Source organism: Rhipicephalus microplus, chromosome 3 (genome assembly GCF_043290135.1).
Source record: "Rhipicephalus microplus isolate Deutch F79 chromosome 3, USDA_Rmic, whole genome shotgun sequence".
NCBI classification, from domain to species: domain Eukaryota; kingdom Metazoa; phylum Arthropoda; class Arachnida; order Ixodida; family Ixodidae; genus Rhipicephalus; species Rhipicephalus microplus.
Genome location: NC_134702.1, coordinates 114,912,139 through 114,937,536, shown reverse-complemented (window position 1 = coordinate 114,937,536; position 25,398 = coordinate 114,912,139). Strand labels below are relative to the sequence as shown.

The 25,398-nt window shown below is 47.7% G+C and overlaps 1 protein-coding gene and 1 long non-coding RNA gene across 2 annotated transcripts in view; one reads left to right on the top strand and one right to left on the bottom strand.

Moving 5' to 3' along the window:
• The window catches only part of LOC142803883 (uncharacterized), a 334,011-nt gene that overhangs the window by 66,343 nt on the left and 242,270 nt on the right, over window positions 1-25,398 (top strand). The gene's annotated exons all lie outside the window — the stretch shown is intronic.
• Window positions 2,693-25,398, bottom strand: part of LOC142802641 (uncharacterized) — a 121,392-nt gene continuing 98,686 nt past the window's right edge. The window contains exons 7-10 of the mRNA XM_075887626.1: window positions 17,413-17,697; window positions 4,042-4,239; window positions 2,759-2,991; window positions 2,693-2,716 (exon numbers count right to left, since the gene is read on the bottom strand). Of these exons, the coding sequence (XP_075743741.1) occupies window positions 2,693-2,716; window positions 2,759-2,991; window positions 4,042-4,239; window positions 17,413-17,697 (740 nt within the window). The remainder of the gene's footprint in view (window positions 2,717-2,758; window positions 2,992-4,041; window positions 4,240-17,412; window positions 17,698-25,398) is intronic.

Genomic DNA, 25,398 nt, shown 5'->3' with positions numbered 1-25,398 from the left:
ACTTGCTATGGTTCACTTCTTGTTCAATAGCTCGACCTTGCTGTTATTCAGGGGGTGTACTTGTCGTTATTTTGCGTTTACTCCCCAACCGTTAGAAGTCCACTGCCATAACATTTCCACAAAGCAAGGCTGATTGTTATGCTCCTAAAATTTTTCCCTCAGTCGAAGCCTACATCCTCATCCCAAGATATGACGGCACAGCAAGATGGATGACTTAAAAAGCCATATGTGAATAATCATTGTGTGATGACAGCAACCATCAAGATTGTGTCAGAGAGAGTGGTGTGAATTTCATTCGTGATGACACATTGGGAACAGCGTGAAAAAAAAGAAGTGTAAATTTAAGAGCTTGTTTGGCTGTAGACACAATATTCATGAGAACTAACAGACCATGACATCAGGGGAAGAATAAGGGGTGTTAATACATGTAAAGGTACTGAAAATGTGGAAAAAAAAATAAAAGTGGATCTTGCCACCAGTGGGATCCGAATGTGCGACCTTCGAATGACGGGCCCGATGCTCTACCACTGGGCCAGAGTTGCGCACATTCGTTCGTAGATTTAGGAGGGTGTACATGTAGGATAAGCTTGCTCTCCGTTGTATACAAGCAACAGAACTAAAACGACGTTAGAATACAACCAACCATAAGATCATGCATGTTGTTCTACAGGCTACTCAACAATTGACCACATTAATACTAACAAAAAATAGGATGAAAAAATAAAAAATTGCCAATCATACATACACTGCGGAATCAGGGCGTTGACGAAGAATATATAAATATCCTGGAAGAGAGCGACGGCGGATGAACTGCCACAAAAGTGCTTCTTAAAGAAAGCGACACAATACTAATAAAAAGGGTGCAAGGCAAGGGGATACGATCTTCCTAATGCAATTTACCATGTGCTTACATGAGGTTTTGAGATGACTAGAATGGAAAGAATTAGTGAAACGAGTTAATGGAGAGTAACCTGCTGTTCGCCGATGATAATGCATTGCTCAGTAACTAAGCGGACTAATTGCAATTAATCATTAATGCTTAAGACAAGGAGAGCACAAATGTAGGTTTTTAAATATTCTGCAGAAAACGAAAGAAATGTAAAGCAGCTATCGAAGAGAAGAGAGGTTTGAGCTGGGTAGCAGTGCACTTGAAGTTGTAAAAAAGTAGATCTGCGTAGGACAAGTAGCAACCGCTGAAGCCCACCATGAGATTGAAGTAACTAGAAGAATAAGAATGAAATGGGGGAGGTGGAGCTTATTCGGCATGCATTCTCAAATCATGAATGGCAGGTTGCCACTATTCCTCGAGAGAAAGGTACATAACAGCTCCATCTTACGGGTACTTACCTAAGGAGCAGAAACCGGGAGAGTTTAACTTCAGTTGAGGACGACGCAACGAGCAACGGAAAGAAAAATGATAGGTGTGCCCTAAGGGTCGACAAGAAAGCACAGTGTACCAAGGAACAAATGGACGTTAAGGACATCATTGTCGAAATCAACAAGTATTAGTCAAGGGCAGGGCACGTAGAATGAAGGCACGATAACTGCTGGTCAATAAGGATCACTGACTGAATTCCAAGAGAAGGCAAGCTGGTGAAGGGGAGATGAAATTTAGGTGGGCAGATCAGATTAGGAACTTTGTGGGTAAAAAGTGGCAGCAGCAAGCACAGGACCGAGATGACAGTACGAACATAAGCGAGGCCTTTATGCCGCAGTGGGCTTAGTCAGGCTGATTATATGTGCATTTATACTTGAGAACAGCCGTCAGTGCCGCCTGTTGGCGGTAAAGTGAGCGTGGAGCACCTTTATTAAAACATTTGTGGTAGAACAGATACTAGCAAGGAAAATAGAAAGAGACTTTTTGCTTGTTGGTGTCACGTACTTCGTCATCTCATTACGAGATAACTAATATTTCCTGACGTACTACCTAAAATTATAGGTAGTTTGGTATGAAGTTTCCTCGAAATTTGAGACGTAGTGTATGCATATAGTATTTGAAACTGCGCAGAAATTTACGATTTGCCCATGGTTTCTCAATACGCCATCACATCCGCCATGGCACCTTCACTTGCCTCATTGACATGCACTGTGGTGACTGTTGACAAAGCATGGAGCTAACAAATCAAGGTCCTGTTGCTACAAGCAAGAGTTATCATGCGTGAAGCATCAAAAGGTGAAGAGTTAAGCATCATGCTGAAGTATCAGCGTGAGCAGTATTCGGGGCTCGATGGTTTGTATAAGTTGAAAATGGCTGCCGCTGCGACGGTAATACAATCCCACGTCCTTGCGGTCGCGATTCGTCCACCACAACCACTACAGCTACATGATGCGCTAATGGGAAAACTGTAAACTCTGCAACTGTAATTCACTTCTCATAATGCAACAATACATTATCATATCTTTGTAATATTTTATGTATTTCGGGGTGGTATAGTTAATAAAAATGATGCATCTTATCTGAAAAATCTGTAGAAAGTGCAGCCAAAGCGTGCACAGTAGAGGTAGATACGTCAGTGCCTGCGATGTCGCTTGTGATGTGTTACTTCATCCTGATTTTCGAAAGACAAGAATATACCATCCAGCCAAATTAACTAGTGTGTTGCGACTTTTCTGGCACACAGTTAAAAGTTTGTACCGCTGTTTATTAGATACACAATAAATATTGCATATCTGATACACAGTGTTGAGAATATTACGAACCCGGATAAGATACAACCTGTGGAAATCATAAAAAAGAAAAAGAGAAACTAATGCTCACAGTTCCAAGTCCACCATAATTCAGGCCGATTGGTCCATACAGGTACAAGAATGGACGATGCATTATTGCTGTGGTTATAAAAACGGCATCTTCAATCGGTGAGAAGAAGGCGTTGACCATGGTTTCATCATACAGCATAGTTTTCTGGTCCCTCCAGGCAAGGTGAGTGGAGAGAGAAAGATACCTAATCCAGGTGGGGAATAGTCGGTCCAATGGCACATCCGGAAAAGACTCTGTGGCAGATGATAATCAAGATATTCTTAAGCAGATGCGATGTACCTAAAATAGGAGCCCATTTTATCAAAACACACGATAGGCTTGTGAGCAAATAAAGATAAAAAACAGATCTAAAATAATACGTACTGAAGCATAACAATGAATACTGACTTCCACATGGAACCAATGGCATGCGGAAGCTGTAGAGACTTCATGAAACATTGATATACAGTAACACTCAAGATGACGGAAAGCAACAATAAATACAGTGCCACGTGATCATCACCTCTCGAGCAGGTACATGCTTCGACATTGAAAACTCATTGCCTATCTGTTAGCCTGTTTTTTTCTTTTCAGAATGAAACTTACATTTAGGTGCCCGTTCAAACGGCATTCTCGCTTGAGGATTTATCTGAGCCTTGAACATGGCATCCCATAAGGTAGGACGTAAACCGAAGGCTGTGACTTGATGCTTATAGTTGAGAAGAGGCAGCTATAGCTAATTCACTTAGGGGGTTTCAAGTCACGAAACTTTTGATTAGGTTAATTCAAATTCTATTCAGAAAACCACTTAAGTGTGTTCACAAATAAGCCATAAAGGGAAGTGATTTTTGCTTGATTTAATAATGTTATGATAAGGTTTAGAGTGAGTAACCGAAGCAAATCTTAGTTACGAGGTTGTGGGCTGAAACACCATTATTTCGTGAACGCACCCCGTTCCCCGATCACACTGCTTTAATCAGAAAGAAACGAACAACGGAATGTATATTGACACTGTCTCTGCAAAGCTTTACGTGCGTTCAGTCCTCAAAGCGGTAGTACTTTGAGAAGCAGTTGCTGATGTACCGGTGGAAGAGATGAATAGATTATGAGAATTTGTTGTGCTTTCAGTCACGCCTCCAGGCGTGCCGGGGTACGTTGCTGATTGACTTACGCTCGAAAAAGTTTTTTGCGTTATAGCTTTGTTTTATGTGCTCGTGCTTCAAGGCGCGATTTAGTTGAATGTGGGTGTACTAAGGCAACAATTTGTGTTCACACTTATTGGCACAATATCCGTGAATACTGACTGTAAAGCTCTTCGACGTAGTCAGGGTCTAGTCGCCGGCCGGGACTCCCAGTGTAAACTGTTATGTTGATCAGCTTATTGATGGAAGTGGCTCTTATTTCTGGTGTGAGCCAACTCGATGACTGCAAGGCCTCCTCGAAGGAACTGCGAATTCTTGACGTCATTCGCTTCGTTTGGTAAAGCATGCGTGGTGGAACCACTGTCCAGAAAAAGAACATGCCAAGGCACTGTGTTACACAGACCATTGTCGAATACAGCCTCATAAATTTGCAAAATGCACTTCACTTTACGCAAAATAACACATACCACAATAACAAGGCTATTGCAGCTCAACACTATGCCTTGTTTCAGCATAGTCTGTATTTTTTTGTACTGATATGAATGCAGTTGAGGGGTACATTTGTTTCGGCAATTGCTATTATCAGTAAATTTCACAGTCAAGTCCGCTTTTGATTTACTTTAAGTTTTTGGTATAGGCTAATTCCTTTACAAAATGTCTCACAAACATATTTCGCATCATGTCATTAGTATTGATCTTGTCGTGACCACGCGTTATTTGTCAGGTAGATCTAAGGTGTTCAAATAGTCCAGATACAGAACTATTGCGCACACGCTCAAAAGTCACTGGTATGCTTATTAGTGTCTTCACTCCCGGAATAAAAATGCATTCTTTTGTTATTTTAAAGCAACATCATTCTAGTAGACTAAATGCGTTTTTACCGGGTGCCGCAGCAAGGCCTCCTATAAGGAAAATCACAACATTTCCATGGAGTGATTGATGACGAGAGGGGCGAAGCTTCGGAGAGTTTTATCGGTAAACTATGATCCGTTCTTTCGTCCTTCTATATAGTGAACATTCCAAGTACCCCCATCTAGTTGTATAAGATCTCGCATGTTTTCATCCTATACAAGTACCGCCGTCTTATGATAAGTTGAGGCATAAACTCTTAAGAAACGGTGTGACGTTCTCTCCATTCAAGGAGAAACGGCGATGTCCCCAATGTTCATTTTAAATAGAAAAACGTTACTCCCGCTCCCACGGAGAAACATGTTCCTCCCTATGAAAATCAAGATGGATGACCCCAGGTTAGCGAAACGAGTAGGCTTAGCAAGTGCATTGATTCTCGTCTGATAAAGAGTACACGGCACTGAAAGTTACAAAAAACGGTTGAGCTGAGCTTGACATCGAACGAAATGATTATAAAAACAAGCAGACGAACTTGTGGTGATGAAAACATCACGAAGACAACGACGGAGGAAGTAGGTTTCGTTCGGCCAGCAAGGCGACATTCACTCTGAGAGACACGAATACTACAGAGTCCTCACCCGAAGAGTACATGCTAGGCTTGCTGTATTTAATTCTCGCAGATTCACACAGTGTAGCGACGTTATTCGTGCATTCGCGGGGCCGCAGATCACGAGATGTGCCTCCAAACCGTAGACTCGATCGCAGCGAAACCATTCCGACTCAGTATGCAGTTTTGATAGATGGATGTTTAACGTTATATAAGTAGCTGGAGGTTTTAGAGCGTCACAGCCGTGAAGTAGGTGGTAGATGGCACCTTCTGGTGGGGCTCAACGATACTAAAAAAACTCCAAAGCATTTTCCCGAGGGTGAACATGGTTAAGTGCGAATGCACGGGGTGATGCTATGAGGGGGATTAAAGTTAAAATCCGTTGGTATCCGCAAGTGAGTTAACGTTTTCTTGTGATAGCACGAACTCCCCCGTGTGATCGATCGATCACAATGCGATTCCCAGGAACCATTAGACGCTCTCGGGAAATCTTGGTGAGTTGGCGCGTATATGTGAGAGTAAATTCGCACTATTATGATGTTTATTTCCGCGGCCCACTTCACCCACTTGCGCTCGGCATCACGGGCCCTTCACCGCGCTGGCTTGTCTTCAATGGGCGCGACATCTTCAACGACGCGTGCAATGATTGCATTCGATTGCGTTGCACTCGTTGTTGGAGGTATCGCTGTCGAGGTTGATGCCTGCGATAAATCCATACCTATGACGACTTGCCCGCGCAGCCACGGAGTGGAGGGCGGAGCGCGCGCAATCACGTTGTGTGTGACGTCGCTGTGCCGGTGCTACAGACGCTCCTCTTCGCTCCTCGCTCCGTTGCGCGGGGATAGAAGGAGGCGCACCGCAGACGGTGAATTCAGGGTCACTTATAAAGTGCATTCGCACTTAAAAGTTCGCCTGTGGTGACGTACATTGTCATACACACCATTACGGCCCACTTGCGGAAAGTTGGCCCCTCAGCCCATTGAAAAATACTCACTGACACCAGCCGCCTAGGCATTAACCACACAATTTACGCGGACGATATTACCATTTGGTGCACAGGTGGCAGCGACGGGCAAGTCGAGCGCTCCCTGCAGGAGGCCATAGACACCACGGAAGATTACCTCCGTCCCACAGGCCTGAGGTGTTCCCCAAGCAAGTCCGAGCTTCTCCTTTACCAACCCACTAGGCGAGGGCCCAAGCCCAAAAACTGGCAGCCGATCTCGAAGAGTGATATCAAGCTCTACACCGGAGATGGCAGTGCGATACCCAGAGTTGACTCCATTCGGGTCCTCGGCATGACCATCGAGTCCAATGGTTCCAACGGCAAGACTATACTCAAGCTCGCCGCCAAGACGGATAACGCGGTTCGGCTGGTTCGGCGGGTGGCCAACCGCTACCAAGGCCTCAAGGAAGACAACCTAATCCGCCTGGTCAATGCCTTTGTGCTCTGCCACTTTTCATATGTCGCGGCCATGCACAATTGGCAGCGTGCCGAGCGTGACAAGATCAACGTCTTGCTCAGAAAGATTACCAAGCGGGCCCTCGGTATCCCGATCAGGACGCGCACCGAGCGCCTGCTCCAGCTCGGAGTACACAATACGTTGGAGGAGATTGCCGAAGCGCAGGAGCGGGCCCAGCTCGCGCGCCTTTCGAGCTCCCAGACCGGCAGACATATACTCCGAGAGCTCGGTCACTCTCCGGCTGAAGTGGACGAGAAGATGAGACAGGTACCCCGTGAGATTCGTGACCTCATCACCGTGGCACCGATACCGAGGAATGTCCATCCCGAGCACAATCGTGGTAGGCGAAGGGCTAGAGCTGCCACTCTTCTCAAGCAGATTCACAGTGAGGAGCACGGCGTCAGCTTTGTCGATGCGGCCGCGTACCGTGGGAGCCGCGCCTTCTCCGCAGTCGTCGTCGACTCCAAACAACAAATCACCAACTGCGCATTGGTTCACACTGACGATCCGGCGGTTGCCGAGCAAGTGGCCATCGCCCTGGTCATCCTGGAAGGTGAGAGGGAGGTCATCTATAGTGACTCTAGGTCAGCTATTCGCGCTTTCGAGCGCGGTGTAATTTCCAAGAAAGCCCTGCGCGTGCTCCAAAGTGGTGGCCGCGACGGCATCAAGCACCACGTACTGATTTGGTTTCCTGCACATGTTGGACAGGTCCAAGGCGCTCCCCCCAACCTCAACGAGTCTGCCCACGAGGCCGCGCGCGCACTTACCGACCGCGCGGGTTCCGGGCAACGATTCGGGGCCAACGGGGTTGCGGAAAACAGGGACGCGCCTGCCACGTACAACGAAATAACAAAATATTTTTACCTCGCGCGGAGACTATATCCACTCCCTCATCCAAATCTTAATAGGCCACAAGCCCTTACGCTCAGACTACTGCAGACCGACACGTACCCTAACCTGAGATCCCTTCACGCTATTTATCCTGACGTGTTCCCCAATGACGCTTGCCCCGAATGTGGGGATGTATCCACGCTGGCGCACATGCTCTGGGAGTGCAAGGCAATGTACACTAACCCCAACACTACATCGGTCAGGTGGGAGGCGGCCCTTCGCAGCTCCCTCCTGGCCGACCAACTTTGGGCCGTCCAGCAAGCCCGCGGAGCGGCCGATAGGCTTGGCCTAACGGTCCCGACGTGGGAGACGCCCGCTGCGCGCTGACGCGCGCCTTGCAGGACCTCAATAAAGTTTCGCAACCAACCAACCAACCAGCCGCCTAGTATAAGCTGATGCAATGCATATAGCTACACATTCACACAATGACACTGACTACTCATAGTGCGCATATAGAGTGGACTCAATGAACAATAGTACAATCAAGCATTCTCCTCAGCGGCACACTATTCGTCATGTTTACACACGTCCTACGACGAAAGCGCACGAGCTTATATGGCAATTAATTTCGCCTTACTATAGTAGCACAAGTTACAAGTAAATTTTCGTACACTTTTTTTTTCGTTTTGTAGCCATACCACAACTTGCGCACACGTAAATAGGTTGTATCTGATGCTTATACAAACGGAAGTTTATCAACGGTTGCAAAATGATGAACGGAATAATTACTAGAGCTTATCAGGTTTTCGCGAAAACGATTACCCCAAGCCATGCATAGAATGCTAACGGCATTCGGAACGCTGCGCCATTTCTCGACCACTGCCAGAGTTATTTTTTTCTTGATGCTTCCGAGAACGAAAACGCTTGCCGTGCGTTAGCCATTTCAGAGGTCACGTCTTTTTTTATTCTTCCACTTGTTACTCGGAGAGGGCGCAGCATGGAGACCAGACTTTGTCTCCGTCGTGGTAGGCGTTCTGTGGTCGCGCCAACCTCGTTAAGCTGTTTCGTGAGGACGTTTGCTTATATTCTTTTTACGCGCTTACTACAAGTGTGAACCTTAGCCATGGATACAGTACACTGCTAGCCCTTAAATGACAATGTTTTTGATGCGGTAACGACAATCATAGCAGTGTATACGTAAGTTACAACGCGGGTCTAGCGAGAGAAATAAGCGATGACCTCGCATTCGACGGTAGTTTTTCGTGAGCGATGACAGTGGCTGCTGGCATCGCGGCAGCTTTATCATTTGAGTGGAGGAACTAGCGGTACAGTGCGCAAATTTACTATAACGTTATAGCATGCTGTGCCTACATACTTTTCTGCTTGAGATGCCTCTCGCGATTCGCCTCGCGTGTTAACTTGCAGTCAAGGTGCGTGCCACAATTTCGTTGTTAGCGCTGTGGCTCCAGTGGTCACTATTATTCTGGATTTGCAATACTCTTTTCACAAAGATGGGTGAGTGTTAGTACACACCTGCTGTGCACAGCTGTTACTAGAAGTGCATTTTGTGTAGAGTTTCTCACGACAAAGCAAAATTTGGAACGAGAAAGGCATACTTCACGCGTGCATAATTCCGCCCTACCTTTCAGTGCAATTCAAAACGCATGCGATTGAGAATTTGGTTTAACTGACAGAAGTCATTGGTTTACTTTTCACAAAAGTGTAGTTATGATGATGTTTAAAACGTTTGTGTTGGTTGTAACCTAGTCTGGCGAATAAACACTCGATTAAACTTCGCAGCCTGTTTCCCTTTGTGCTTTCATATGCCATGGTAGCATAGCCTTATTGGGTGTCGTGTGACTATGCTGCAGGACGCAGGCTCGACTTCCGGCCACAGCGGCCCTATTCGAATAGGAGTAAACTGCAAAGAACATCCATCTGGCTGTAGCGGAACGTATAACTCTATCGATTGTATATGATCATGCTTTCACGCATGAATCGTACAGGGATTTAAGGTTTCCTAGAATGTTGAAAAATTAAGTGTGATGCTTTTTTATGAGCCTCGTTAAATTCATGAGTGCTGTTGGTGCCGTGCGAAACTAAAACTGCGTGGGCTTACCAAGTGTGTTGACACCGAAAAAATCCATTATGTGTGTACAGTCTAAAGTAGTCGATAAAGCAAGACTGCTTGAGAAGCAGGGCTCCTTGTTCTCGTGACAAATTGGTAGTGTAAAACAACAGGAGACACAAACTGAAGCGTGTAGAGCATCTTGCGAGGGCCTGGCGATAAAATGAAGAGAGGATTTCACTCTACACCAATAAAACAAAAAACAAAATGTCACTCGTGCATTGCTTGCGTCAATCTTAGGTAAAAGTAATCCCTCGCAACTGGCCGCGGCTGGCTAGGCTCGGCATACGCATGCACGCGCGCGAGACCACCATGATTGAGATGAACACTGAAGAAGGAACGTTACTCCTTAGGTCCTTGCCGCGACAGGGCGCGAGGTTTAAAGCGCCCGAAAGGGAGGAAGTTCTGTGCCGAAAGAGAAACGGAGCCCGTTTTTTCATTCTCACTTCTTTTTTTAGAGTGTACAACCACATACGTCTAGGATGTACAGACCGACGCTTCAAGGAGCTCCACCCCTCAAACTGTCAGGAACGTCGCTCTGGTTTCCACTGGCAGCGTGCTAACGTAGAGGTCATGCCTCGTTCCACGTGTTGTGACCAGCCACCGTGGGAGAACGTTCTCCTCCATACCGCATAGTCAAGTGAAATATTCTCAGCTCCTCGAAGCATGCTGTGAGAGCTTTGCATGTTTACAAGGGACAGTTAGAGGCGCTCACCTACGTACAAAACGGGAACGATAAAAATAGAGGTAGGACAGTGCGTTGGCGACTTGCGTTTCAGGCACATTTTCATTTTATTATCCGACAGTTGCCAGGGCGTAAACAAGATATGTGCTACGTGATGCTAAAGAGCACTCCCAAGCTTATGTGCCCTGGAAGACCCCCAAAGGGTGGATGGTAGGACAAGCACTACGGTAGCTCTACTGGTGGAGCATTGGATGAGCTATTCGAACAGTGCAGGTTCAGTCCCTCCAACTGAAAATTTATTATTTGTGGACTTCAATGACTTTGTTATTATGTCATAATTACAACAGTACAGCTAGACCAGAAAAATTGCATTATCTGACTTATTTTGTTTATTGCTGTTGAAAAAGTCCGTCAAACAAAAAACAAAAGTGTCCTTGGTTTATTCCTATTCTTTTATCACACGGTGTGCTTGCTACAGTACATACAACGCTTCTCAACCTAATATGAACACTGACCCACCACATAGTACAATGGCGAAGGTATGGATGATAACGGGCAATTTCGTCACACTCATTATGTTGAAATAACGAAGTACCACTGCATTTCTATTTATTAGGTGTGTGTGACTAATGAATTTTTATCACGAATTCAATTCGAACCGAATTGTGCCAAATAGTGACTAAAACAAGGAATCGTATAATAAATATACTGTAGTGGGGAATTCGCACGGCACTGACTAGTGGGACCATCTCTCTCAGAGAGCGAAGCGCGAGTGTGTGCACGAGCTGTAGACGCTGGACGGCTCGAGCATTTCTGTTCCTACCGGCTGCCTGCCTACTACCTGGCGTCGCTATTAAACTCCCTTGCAAAGTGGTGGAAGTGTGCTGGGTACGCAAACCTGGAACTTCGAAGCCGGAAGCTACCCACTGCATCAGCAATGCCTGATCAGACGACCGAGCAAGGCACCCCCCTGCAGAGCACGGCCCAATCTCAACTGGTCATCGTACCTACCACCCTGCGCCAACGAGATCCCCCCTTCTTCAGCGGCGCCGAGGACCAAGATGTGGAAGACTGGTTGCAGCTGTTTGAAAAGGTGAGCGCCGCCAACAAGTGGGACGACCCCTCGAAATTGGAGTACGTCCCATTTTATCTCAAAGACGTCGCCAGCCTGTGGTTCACAAACCACCGTACGGAATTTACCACTTGGGCCGCGTTCAAGACCACCCTTACAGCTGTGTTCGATCGCCCCGCAGTGCGCAAACTGCGTGCTGAACAGCGCCTACGCGGACGAGCGCAAAGGCAGGGCGAAAACTTCACTAGCTACATTGAAGATGTTATCGATTTATGCCGGCGCTTTAACTCTGAGATGACCGAGCAAGAAAATATCAGGCATATCTTGAAAGGAATAGACGATGATGCCTTCCAAATGTTGATGGCAAAGGGCGCAAGTACCGTATCCGAACTTGTAACCTTGTGCCAGAACTTGGAAGAGATTCGCAAGCAACGTGCATTAGTTCGGAGGTCAACGACAGCAGACGACTCTCTCGCTTCCCTGGCCGTCAGTGGTGACAGCACCCTGCTGGAGCAGATAAAAGTATATGTACGTGAAGAGGTCGCACGACAGCTTTCGTGTGTCTCGTATCTGCCGACCACCGAAGCACCAACGAACCGTCTAACGCCGACAATCAGACAAGCTATTCAGGAGCAGGTCTCCGAGGCGTTGCCATTACCTACGCCTGCCTCTCCATCAACACCTGTTGCCGCGCCACTGACTTATGCGGCCGTCGCGGCAATGCCTCCGCCTCGTCTGCCATTGTATACGCCACAACCTGTGCGACCTTCTACCGCGCCGTTTCCAGCTACACAGCAGCATGCTGGAAATCCTTGGCGCACTGCTGACAACCGGCCGATATGCTACTTTTGCGGGATTCCAGGTCACGTTGCGCGTCTATGTCGTCGGCACTTCGCAGCTAATACACCAAGATACCCTGACTACTCGTTTCGGTCTTCATGCCGCGCGCCTTACGTGCCACCTGAAGTTCACGAACGCGATGCGCAAGCTGCTTCCGGTACCCGAACCTCCGCTTCTCGACGTTCTACTTCCCGCTCACCTTCCCCTTCACCAAGTCGTCGTTCCGTGTCGCCTATGCGTCGACGACCGACCTCCATTGAGACGGAAAACTAACTGCCGCAGCTCCGGAGGCACGAGCTACGTCATCGTCTAATTGTTTAAGTCCTCGCCTGTCTCCCGCCAATCTTATCGATGTAATCGTCGAAGGTGTACGAACACTTGCACTCATCGATACCGGTGCCGCGATATCTGTGATTAGCCAAAGACTCTGCCGCTCTCTTCGTAAAGTGACGATGCTTTCTGCCGTAGTTTATTTGAGCACTGCGAGCGCCCAACAAATTGAGCCCGTCGCGGCTTGTACGGCAAAAGTGGTTATTCGAGACGTGTTGTACATCATTGAATTTCACGTGTTGGCTTCATGTTCCCACGATGTCATCCTAGGATGGGATTTCCTATCACGTCATCACGCCGTCGTGGACTGCGCTCGGGCCGAAGTGGAGCTGTTACCGTTTCGTGATGCGCCTTCTGTTGATGCGGCCGTATCTAGTGTGGCTAACCTTGTCGTCGCGACGGACATAGACCTTCCTCCTTTCAGCGCCCAGTTTGTCCCTGCCTGCTGCACTTCACTTTCTGACGCTACCGTCCTATTCACGCCATCTCACATCTTTGGTAGCCGCCATCACACATCGCTGCCATTCGCCGTTCTTGCGCTTTGTAAAGACACTACCGGAATATTTATTTCCAATCCGAACTCGTGCCCCCTCAGTTTGCGCCGCAACGAGACGCTCGGCCACATTCAGCTTATCGATGAAGGTACTATCGTGCCTGCCGATTTCTCCGACACCAAGCCGAATATGGAACTGAACGCGTTGGTTCCTCACTTTGCCTCGAACAGTGTGTCCTCCGATGCATTTCATCGTTCTATTGACTGCCATCTAGCCCCGGCTCAACGAGAGCAGCTTCTTACCCTGTTACACGAATTCAGGCATTCGTTCGACTTTCCCCAAGCGGTTCTAGGAAGAACGAACGCAATTGTGCACACAATTGACACAGGAAAGAGTACTCCTTTGCGCCAGCGCCCCTATCGTGTGTCTCCGGCAGAGCGTCGCGTAATTGCAGAACAAGTAGACGACATGCTACAGCGTGGAGTCATCAAGCCTTCTTGTAGTCCTTGGTCTTCACCAGTTGTACTCGTCAAAAAAAAGGATGGTTCGATACGGTTCTGCGTAGACTACAGGCGCCTAAACAACATTACGAGGAAGGATGTTTACCCTCTTCCCCGCATAGACGACGCTCTCGATTGTCTCCAAGGTGCAGAATTCTTTTCCTCGCTTGACCTTCGCTCAGGCTATTGGCAGGTTCCAATGGCTGAGTCTGATCGTCCAAAAACGGCGTTCGTCACACCAGATGGTCTCTATGAATTCACCGTAATGCCATTCGGACTCTGCAATGCGCCCGCCACATTCGAGCGAATGATGGACAGCATTTTACGCGGTCTCAAATGGAACATCTGCTTGTGCTATCTTGATGACGTTGTGGTCTTTTCACCCGATTTCACTTCGCATCTCACTCGTCTGCGTAAGATTCTACAGTGCCTTACAAACGCCAGGCTTCAGCTTAACCTGAAGAAGTGTCACTTCGGGGCTAAACAACTCACCATACTTGGTCATGTCGTCTCGAAAGCCGGCATTCTTCCCGACCCTGACAAGCTTCGTGCTGTTGCCGAGTTTCCTAAGCCGACTACTGTTAAAGAACTACGGAGCTTTGTGGGCCTGTGCTCCTATTTTCGTCGTTTTGTCCGGAACTTTGCCTCCATCATCGCTCCACTCACCAAACTCCTTGCTGGCCCTGCAGATCTTTCGAATTGGACAGAAGCCTGTGACGAATCCTTCACAACACTGCGCCAACTCCTTACCTCACCACCCGTACTGCGTCATTACGACCCTACTGCGCCGACCGAAGTACACACGGGTGCAAGTGGCGTCGGCCTTGGTGCAGTACTCGCGCAACGCAAACCAGGTTTTACGGAGTATGTGGTCGCCTATGCCAGCCGCGCCCTCACTAAGGCAGAAGCCAACTATTCTGTTACTGAAAAAGAGTGCCTGGCGATTGTGTGGGCGTTAAACAAGTTTCGCCCCTATTTGTACGGCCAAACTTTTGAAGTGGTAACAGACCATCACGCACTCTGTTGGTTGGCTTCACTGAAAGATCCTTCTGGTCGCCTCGGACGTTGGGCACTACGCCTCCAGGAATTCGACATACGCGTCGTCTACTGATCGGGGCGAAAGCACTCAGACGCAGATGCGCTTTCACGATCCCCCGTGAAATCTGATGAATCGGAAATATCAGCCCTTGACTTTTCCCTCTGCTCCGTCAGCGTCACAGACATGCCATCCGAACAGCGGAAAGACCCTTGGATTGTCTCGCTCTTGAATATGCTTTCTGACACATCAACTTCCGGTTACCCTCGTGCTCTTCGCCGCCAAGCAACGCATTTCGCCATACGAGATAGCCTGTTATACCGTCGCAACTATCAAGTGGTGGGTCGTAAATGGCTGCTAGTCATACCCAGCCATATGCGCTCTGATATCTGCGAATATTTTCATGCTGAGCCTCAACACGCACACGCCGGGGCGCTAAAGACGTATGAACGGATCCGCCAACGTTACTACTGGCGGGGTATGTACACGTTTGTACGCAAACACATTCGCTCATGTTTCCTGTGTCAGCACCGCAAGACATTCCCTCATTCACCCGGTCAACTGCAGCCTTTACCATGTCCTGCACGCCCATTTGACCGTGTTGGGATTGACCTATACGGCCCGCTACCGTGCTCTGTTGGTGGTAATCGATGGGTGATTGTGGCTGCCGACCATCTGACAAGGTACGCCGAAACGGCAGCGCTACCTTCGGCTGGTGCTCGTGACGTTGCAACCTTCATCTTGCATCGCTTTGTTCTTCGTCATGGTGCACCACGGGAGCTCCTGAGTGACAGGGGCCGTGTATTCTTGTCCGAAGTTCTGCAGCAGCTCTTACATTCATGCCGCACGGTACACCGCACATCAACAGCCTACCACCCTCAGACGAACGGCCTAACGGAACGTTTCAATAGAACTCTCGGAGACATGCTCGCTATATATATTGATTCGGACCACTCCAATTGGGACGTTGTCCTTCCTTTCGTGACGTATGCCTATATTTCGGCGATTCAATCAAAAACGGGCTTTTCTCCATTTTTTCTTTTATATGGTCGTGACCCCTGCAGCACACTCGACACAATTCTGCCATACAATCCTGATGCCTCCGAGTTCAGCCCAGTTTCTGAAATGGCAGAACATGCCCAAGAGTGTCGTCAGCTTGCACGGTCCTTCACAGCCGATAATCAAGCCCTCCAAAAAGATCGCCACGACCGTGATCTTGTTCAGGACACATTCCCCGTCGGTTCTCTCGTGTGGCTCCGACTTCCTTTCCACTCTCCTGGACTGACTCCCAAGTTTGCACCCAAGTATACGGGCCCTTACCGCGTCATACAGCACCCCTCTTCTGTGACCTATGTGATTGAACCGCTCAAGCCATCCACGGACAAGCGCCGCCTTGGTCGTGAGACGGTCCACGTCAGTCGCCTCAAGCCCTGCTACGACCCTCCTGTTCTCTCGTCACCTTGAGTCGCCAGGATGGCTCGTCTTGGTCGCCGGGGTATTGTAGTGGGGAATTCGCAAGGCACTGACTAGTGGGACCATCTCTCTCGGAGAGCGAAGCGCGAGTGTGTGCACGAGCTGTAGACGCTGGACGGCTCGAGCATTTCTGTTCCTACCGGCTGCCTGCCTACTACCTGGCGTCGCTATTAAACTCCCTTGCAATACATATACTGATTTCAAACGTGTACTGCCAATTACAAATAGTCAAATGAAAAAAAAAATCAGGGAAACTAGGACGTGGTCACTTGTTACCGTGAACTTTTACGGCGAGTTGTGTTTATTTTGTGGGCGTGCAAGTATATTGATGGAAGAGCCTCCAATCCAGTTAGTAGCACCACTCCTAACCTTACTATGGTTAAAAGAGTGGGTATGATAGCTAGTGCACTCCATGGTTTCTTTTCCCTCCCCCTCCCCCCAAAATAGAAAAAAAACTATCTTTGGGTGTGCTTTCATACAGAGTTCGACTGCACGGACGAACTTTGACAGTTTCTGAACTTATGGTGTAGTAAGGCTGTGTCGAGTGCAAAGCGTCAACAAGTGTGTACATGCGAAGCCCATTACCGAGGTTGATCGGGTAAAATGCGGAACTTTTGGGGCTCTTCTTGCATACGCGTCAATAGTGGGCAAGAAATCGGTGGCTTCGTTTCAGAGGCAAAGTAGTAAAGTACCTAATTTTTTTGTCGTTTCTTTTTTACTTGTGGAGCTGAGATATCGGTGACTAAAGTAAAAATGCGCTCACCTTCAATCCAGGATATCAGTGAAAAGTTTTACAGAAGACCTCCTGTAACGACGCTAGGGTCTGTTTTAGAGACCCTAACCTAAACACATACCATCACTAGGCTTTATTGCGCTTTATTGATACGTCATGTTGAGTAGTTCGAAACATCGAATACTAGATATTCAAAAATCATATAAAATTATTCATGTTTCACTTCAATTTGAATTCCAAACTCGAATATTTGCACACACCTACTATTCATCGGACCAAATTTTAATTACTTTGAACACTTATTAGCTGTGAGAATCCTTTATTTTTAGACAGCGTTTTCGTGATGGCAACGCAGATAACTCACGAAATGAAAGCTAGGAGCTCCGCTATGGTCGAAAGCTTTTGTTGGAGCCTGCCTGTCAAAGGCACTAGCAGGACAATGGCGCCAGGAAAATTCCATAACATTTGACCAATGATGTACACACATAGACATACCCGACTGGAAGTGATGGCTAGTGATGGCCAGCTTCAAAACCTTCTTGACGTGTTCGTAGCAAGCGTCATTCGCACTCCTGCCTCTCAGAAACCAGGTTGGGTCTGTGAGCTCAAACAGCTGCCTGTAGAAGGTCCAGGCCACCAGGTATTGCAGCCCTTCCTTGCCAACGTGCGTGCTCTCGAAAAGTTTCACGATCATTGTGGCAAGATAAGGTCGATAGAAAATATTGTCGTCGACCGTGTAGGTGTTATTGGTGTACTTGTAAAGAAAGGTGTCCCAGTCATCTGGTAAACATAGAGAAAGAAGGATGGCGGGAAGTTAGCCTTGACGCTGTGGTGTTTCAAAGGTATATTTCAAATGAGGGCTCGCCATCTAGCGGGCATGACTGGAAACACCTCGTGTAGGGTCAACGATAAAGCATTTTACAGCAGTGCTTAGAAATATGCTGCATCATTCGTCAATTGTCCACACCAGGACTCGTACAAGACTGAATAAGAAAGAATGTTTAGAAAATGTTGGCGCACACTAGAATGCTTGTATTCTCATTGTAAGACAGCAATACTAAGCAAGTGACTGATGCTATTTTTTTTGCTATGAAACCGTTCGCTCTCGACTTCAATCCCGTCGTTGAGTATATCATTGAATTGTGTGTACGCCTTTCGTAATACGTTATATTCCCCAAAAAGGCATGTAGTAATAAATTGTGTGAATAAATTTGGGACATACTTGATATGTGTTCATGTTTATTAAAGCGAATCGCTTTAGGTGCCGCACAGAAGTGGAAAACTGACAACTGGCATCGGCGTAGCACGCCAGTGCCTTGGGCACTATCGCATGCGTTGCATAAACCAACGCCTCGTAATAGCGCGACCATCTCACTGCATCCTAACATCAGAGATCACAAACATCACGGCGTAAAAGAGGATAAAAGCTTCAAAGTACATATAATGACTGTATCATGTGGCTTTGTTATTCAACGAAACCTGGGTCAATCACAGAGGCAGTGGTAAACCAGGTGAGGTTGCTTGAAAATTGTGTTGCCTCCGATCCAGGAGGGCTTGCAGACCATGTCAGAGACGGAAAGCTTTCGATACGAATCAGGATTGATACAATGCCCGAGGCAAAAACAAAACAGAAAAATGGGTGTAACTTTTGAGTCGTTTTAAACGCTGGAGACCCTGCAATTTATTTCTTCTAGTTCTTATTCATAATCAAATTAGCGCTACTTTTAAGTAAGTGGCGCATTTTATTTCGCGTTTAACGTAACACAGCGAAGTCTCGGGTACCAACACGTAGCACACGTTTTTTAAGCTTATTACAATCAGCGCACAACAAGACGAAAAAACACAAAATATTCACTACACAAGCGCTCTGTAAACTCTGAATGTTTAATTGAAGAAACATGTCTTATATATGCACGCATCAAGGCACAAAACACTTTGACTCCCCCACCAAGCCCATAATCAAATATTCTGTAGATACGAAATCTCAGCATCTGTGACAGCGATTGAAAGTTGGCTCATGCATCCATCTCCTGCAACGCTTCAGCAATTTTATGCCTGCGCTAGTCTCTATGCCTAATCAACACAGTGGTTTTGTTCAAATGAGTTGCACAGCCGAATTGCCGGCAATGGAGGGCAAGTTGCGTGCATGGTGTACCTTTCGGAGAGCTAGCATGCTCCCTCAGACGAGCGTTGAGGCAACGTCCTGTCTGCCCAGTGTACCTGCACCCGCATGACAAAGGAGTGAAGTACAACACGCCACTAGCACACTCAGTGAAACGGGTGCATTATAGAGCGACTTGTCGCTCACGTTCGTTGAAATAAATACCGACACGTTATTCCGGTCACGAATAAGTATTTAATTATAAAGAAACAAAATGGCGACACAGACACACAATGAGTAAAAGAGTTCTCGACACCAAGGGCGACTTGCGACTGACTCCATCACCACGTCGTCTTCCCCGCTCTCCCTCTCCTCCAGTGGCCAAGCGTTGTCCCGTGCTCTCCTTTCTCTTCACCCGCAGCTGCCCCTCTGTGTCAGGTTACAACCAGCACAGCGCGTCCCGATCTCGCCCTCGAGGTTGTAAAACGGGCCGTTTCCATGGGCTTGGGGACCACACACTAACTTTCTCCTGCTTCTGCTTCTTCCGAGAATTTTGTTCGCAACAGATTCCCCCCGAAATCACGCCGTCATTTGCCTTTAGCTATATTGTTCAACTGGGTGCATTAACTGAACGGGCCGTCGACGCATCGTTCCCCCACACATTCGCACTCGACACCACCTAATCTTGCCGTCGCGGCCAGGAAATGTAGATTCGATAACTTCAATCATCCACATCTGTCTTGGTAGCCTTGAATCCCTCAGCATTCGCCGGCGTACAGCTGCCTTGGAGTCTTTCCTTTCAGCTGATAATTCCAGAGTTCTTTTAAGTATTCACTTGTCCATCTTTTCCAGAACTGTTTGAGTGGTTTACTTTGATGGGACAGTATCTGTTTAAGATTGGAATAGGAAAGGGCTGCAATCCTCTGTTGTTGTAGGTTAGGCGGCGACGTCAGCCGTCTTCCTGTCAAAAATAAGGCCGGACATGCAGAATGACTTGGGTTCGTTGGGTTCCGTATAAACGTGTGTTAGAGGGCACGAGTTCAACATGGCCTACACTTCACAGCGTTATGCTTAGCTCTTAGAATCTCAGGCTGCTTGTTCTCAGCGTTTTTCTCATAGCCTGTTTAGTTAGCCCACCCAAGCGCTCATAAACTCCGACCCACCACGGTGCTCGCTCCTCAATGAATTTTCATTGTATGCGTGAGTTGGCAACGAAATTTTTCACCTCTTTGTTTCTAATAACTGTCCACAGTGCGGCGAGATCTCTGCTCGTTTTCTTGAATGTGAGCGCCTTGTCACTATAAATACTGCTTAGTAGCCATCGTCAAGATGTGAATCAGCGGAATGCAAGCAAGAAAGACGCCGCTGACATGGCATTCACCAACTCGAGGTGTATTGCCCGGGGGACAACGCATGTGAAAAGTGCAACGCACAACTTCGTTGTCGTTGCCCCCTTGACGAGAAGAGGGCCAGAAAAGTCTACACTGGTCCCTTCAAAAAGAGAGGCCTGGGTATTGTAATCTGTTGGAACAGGAGCAGTCACTTGGCCGGCCGGCCTTGAATGAAAGCGCTGGCACGTTACGCACGCCTTAAAGGCTCTCTTTATCATCCGTCTAGCCCCGATCACCCAGAATTGCTCTCTCAGCTGCGTCAGTATGTCCCGTTCGCCTCCGTGAAATACCTGTTGGTGACACTGTAAGGTAAAAAGTTCGGCGAAGTTGCTCTTCTTATGTAATACAGCAGGTTGCTTCTCATTGTAATTAACTTGGCTACGCTGCAGCCTTCCGTCAACTCTAAAAATTTCTTCACTGTCCATCATCAGCGAAACAGTCTTCAAAGGTGAGTAAGGTGGAATTCTTTTTCGTTATCGATGCACGCAATTTCTCTTGGAAAAAACTCTCTATGTTAATGGCGTATTCAATACTTCTCTGCTTTATTCACCTCCTGTGATGTGAGGGATCCGAGCTCTTTACTTCAACATTGTGTTTTTGATGAATCGATAAATCCACGCTATACTCTGATTACCGTTGATAGTTTACCGTATTGTTTAAGGTCACGTATGAATTATTTAGCGGGTGGCGATGTTGTAGCCGGCACAGCACTTGTTTCTTTTCGTTGCTCGAGCTCGGCGTCGTCGAATGTTGCCTCGGAAACCCCTCGAGGCCAATCCACCTCTGCTCGGCAAAACCATGGCACTCCGTTTCATCAGAGCCCATTCGTGACCAATTGCGCAGTGGGTACCTCTCGTGTGAAAAGATCCGCTGGATTTTCTATTCCGCCGCTATGCTTCCCCGATAACCATTCTGTGAGATTTTGAATTTCAGTGACGCGGTTGTGCATGAACAGCTGCCAGAGGTTGGCATTTTCGAGAATCCAATAGAGCGTGATTGTTAAACCCGTCCACGGGCAGACGTTCGGGGGCCTCTCTTTGAGGGTATCCAAAATGTAGTGGCATAATCGAGCTGCAAGCAAACATGCAATTAGCTCCAATCTCGCGAGGGTATTTTTTTGACCGGCGCAATTCTTGATTTACTCATCAGAATTGTCAAATTTGTCCCGTTGTCGCCCTTCATAGTGAAGTAGGTGACCGCTCCGTACGCCAATTGGCTTCCATCAGCTAAAATGTTAAAGCAGGTCGTCATCCCCTCCGTTCGTTTGTGACCCGTAATATCGGGGCACTTGAACATCATGAAGATATTGAAGTCCCTCTAACCACTCTGTCGAGGCTGTAGTGATGTTTCCAGGTAGAGCGTCGTCGCAGTCGATGTTTCTGTGCCACAACTCTTGAAAGAAGATCTTGGCGCATTCAGTAAAGGAAGACAGCCACCCCAGTGGCTCATATATCCGCGCCGTTGTTTCAACCTTGGACCCTTTTGCAGGGAGTACGAGATCTTAAAGATGTGCGGCGCCACGAGAGTTCCTCTAGAATTGCTGACGGAGCGTTTCGCTGTTAGATGACCACTTGTGCAGTTTCATTTTTGCAGCTTCAAACATCTCGGTTGCTTCTTTGTAGAGCCTTAATGCTGCTTGTTCGCTTTCAGCTCTAGTTAGCAAGTCTTCCACGTAAAGACTACTCTTAAGCCAACTTGCAGTTTGAGAGTATTGTTCTTCACATTTCTTCAAGTGGTGTTGGAGTGTTGCTGAGAGCATAAACGGGATAGCAGTCGTTCCAAAAGGAACCCGAATCATGCGCCAAGTTGCGATCAGCGGAAGTGGTTCGCCGGTTTTAGGCGTTGTCTCGAACCCCAAGGAACGCAATGCATCTCTGTCCACAGGTCTGACACTGACCTCCAAGAATGCTTGTTCAATGTCAGCAGCTAGCACCACCGTGTGACGGCGAAAGTTCAGAAGCAAACCGGCTAAATCAGCGGTCAAGTTCGGTCCGCTTTTCAAGTTATCGTTCAATGACTTGACTGAGTTACCTGCGCAGAGGCATCAAAAACCACTCGGAGCTTGTGAGAGTCGTGTATCACAGCCTGCATCATGCTTCTCTACATGCTGCAGCTTTTAGTGCGAAGCTCTTTATAGCGGCACCCGTTCGTTCTCGTAGCCGTTGTAGTGTGTAACAAGCATAGCATTTTGACCTCCAAGGTGGTGCAGATGAGAGATTTCTTCTGTGCGTTGTTGAACAATAAAAGATAGTGCTCAATGTACATGCCAATGGCTGCTAATGGGGAATTAGAGACAGGAGCATTCGGCTTTTTGGTAACGCGCACGCTGCTATCCCCATTAGCAGCCATTGGCATGTACAATGAGCACTATCTGACAAGAAAGGGTAGCTACGTTATACTCGCTGGGTGTAACCTCCTTAGTTTTCGAAAGGTTTAGCAAGCGTTGAGCCGCAGTGTCATGATTACAATGAACTAGTATATACCATGAACTCGAGATGGGTAAAGGTGAGAAGTAGACACGAAGCGCAAACCGTGAGAATGTAAAAGCCAAATTCTCCTGCCTCTCATTTCCCATTAGCAGCCATTGGCATGTACAATGAGCACTATCTGACAGGAAAAGGTTGCTACGTTATACTCGCTTGGTGTAACCTCCTTAGTTTTAGAAATGTTTAGTGAGCGTTAAGCCGCAGTGTCATGAATACAATGAACTAGTATTTACCATGAACTCGCCGTGGTTAAAGATGGGAAGTAGACCCGAAGCACAAGACGCAATGAAGTGTGCGTGTGCCACCTCTTGTTCAGTCCTTGGAAGGTCCGCTGGATGGCGGTGCTTCCATATGGGAAATATATGATGAAAAGATGCGAGATGGTGGTAATTGGAGTGTTGAATAGATGGACGAACGGACACACAGACAGATGCATGGATGGATGCATAAACGGACGCAGGGGCAGATGCATGGACGAACGCAGGGACGAACGCACGAACAGACGCACGCATGGACGGGCGGATGGACGCATGCACGGACGGAAGCAAAAACAAATGGACGGACGAATGCTTCGCCCCACTTTCCATCATTCACTTCGTGCATATGCTGCCATTTTTTTAATACGTTGGGTCACACATCGTGCTGGCATGCCTTTTCTCGCCCTTCACATATCTTATGTTAGATCGGAATTTTCTCGCCGAATGGCCTTTTTTAATGCACCTGATGCACTTCCCGTCAGATTGTAAACGGGTTCTTATTTTCTGCTATCGTTTTCTTTTCGCCACAGTCTTGCGTGTTGTAGCTTGTAGCGTTACAAAAGAAGCACTCTTCCTGAGTAGTGCTTTGGTGCAGCATTGCAGCAGATTGAGCCTGTTTTCCTTTCTTTTCGAGCAGTGAGGGCGCTTCTCTGGCACTGTAACTCGACGTCTGCTTAACGTCCATGGTCTGTAGCGCAACCAGATTTTCACGGCTTTCGACCTAAACTCAGAGGAAAAATAGGAGCCTTGAGAAGGTGTTAACAGTAATTCTGTCTCCCTCCTCCGTCGTTATCGATGAACCGACGGTGTTGGCCTGCTGATCGTCGATGGGGCCACCAGTTTTTATTAGGCACTTACGGCTGAACTCAAGCTGAATTTCTTTCGGCATCGCTCGTTGCACGATGGGGAGTAGCATGGAGCTAAAACCGTCGAGCTTTTGGCCGAGCGTCTCGAGTCCCCTGATGTGCGCTGACACAATGTCTTAGAGACGTCGAAGTCCACGCACGCCGTTCGAAGTGCACAGGTGTGATGCCGATGAGCTTCTTCATTTGCTTCTGAATTAGGAGCTCTTCGTTTTCGAAGAGTTTCTTTACCAGCTGCTTCGCGTCGATGTACACCAGGACGTTGGAGGTAGACTGGTAAGCGCAGCAGCGGCTTCACCAGTGAAAGATGCCCTCAGGTAATGAAAATTATCTTAGTGCAAAGCTGATCGTTGTTGTCCAATAGTTGTTCGAACAACTCCCAGAGGGGCTGCCACTCATGCCGCCGCCCACTGAATTTTACAAGCTCAAGCCTTGGCACTTTAACGTTCATTTTTTGTGACATCGTTTCGGTTAGGTCACCTTTGATTGGTTGAGCTGGTCGAGCTGGAGACGCTTGCTTTGAGTCGCCGTTCAATCGGTTCTCCGGCCGTGCCAAACATTGCAGTATACAGTCGTTATACTCAATCACTTACGCATACTCTTCCTCCAGGTCCTCTTCGAAAATCAGGTTCTCTATCTCATTGCAGACAGCGTCGGAATTTGTCCGTGTCGATGTCAAACGGGTATGCAGCATTCCTGCTTCGTTAGGTGTGGTGCTAATTTGTCTGCCCTGTTCACATTTGTTAATGGGACGTATCGCTTGTGCTCGGAGGATCATGCTTTTCTTGTGCCCGCGTTCCATGTTCACTGAAAAGTTTGTTGATAAGCTCGTCGGAAGGGCGGCATCAGACAATTACAGGGACGTTCTGGCGAGGAGTCGTTGAGGTGTAAAGTACACTGTATTGTCGGCGGCAGGAGGAGTCCCGGGTTTCAGCACCAGAAAGTTTGTCGTTCGTGTGGGTTAAAATAAATACCGACGCGTTGTTTCAGTAACGATCAACTACTTAATTATGAACAAACAAAATTGCTACGAAAACACACAATGAGTGAAAAAGTTCTTCTCAACACGGAGGGTGGTTTGCTACTGACTCCGTCACCGCATCGTCTTCTCCACTCTTCGTCTCCTCCGGTGGCCAAGCGTTGTCCCGTGCTCTCCTTCGTGACACCCGTAGCTGCCCCTCAGTGTCAAGTTATACCCAGCTCAGCGCGTGCCGATCTCACCCTCGAGGCTGTAAACGGGCCGCTTTCCTGGGCTTGGGGTCCACATAGAAACTTTCTCCTGCTTCTGCTTCTTCCGATAACTTCGTTCGCAACACAACCTTCAGCGCTGACAGTGGCCTGCGCCTTCTGCTTTCTTTTGTCAAGCATCGCTCAGAAGCTGCT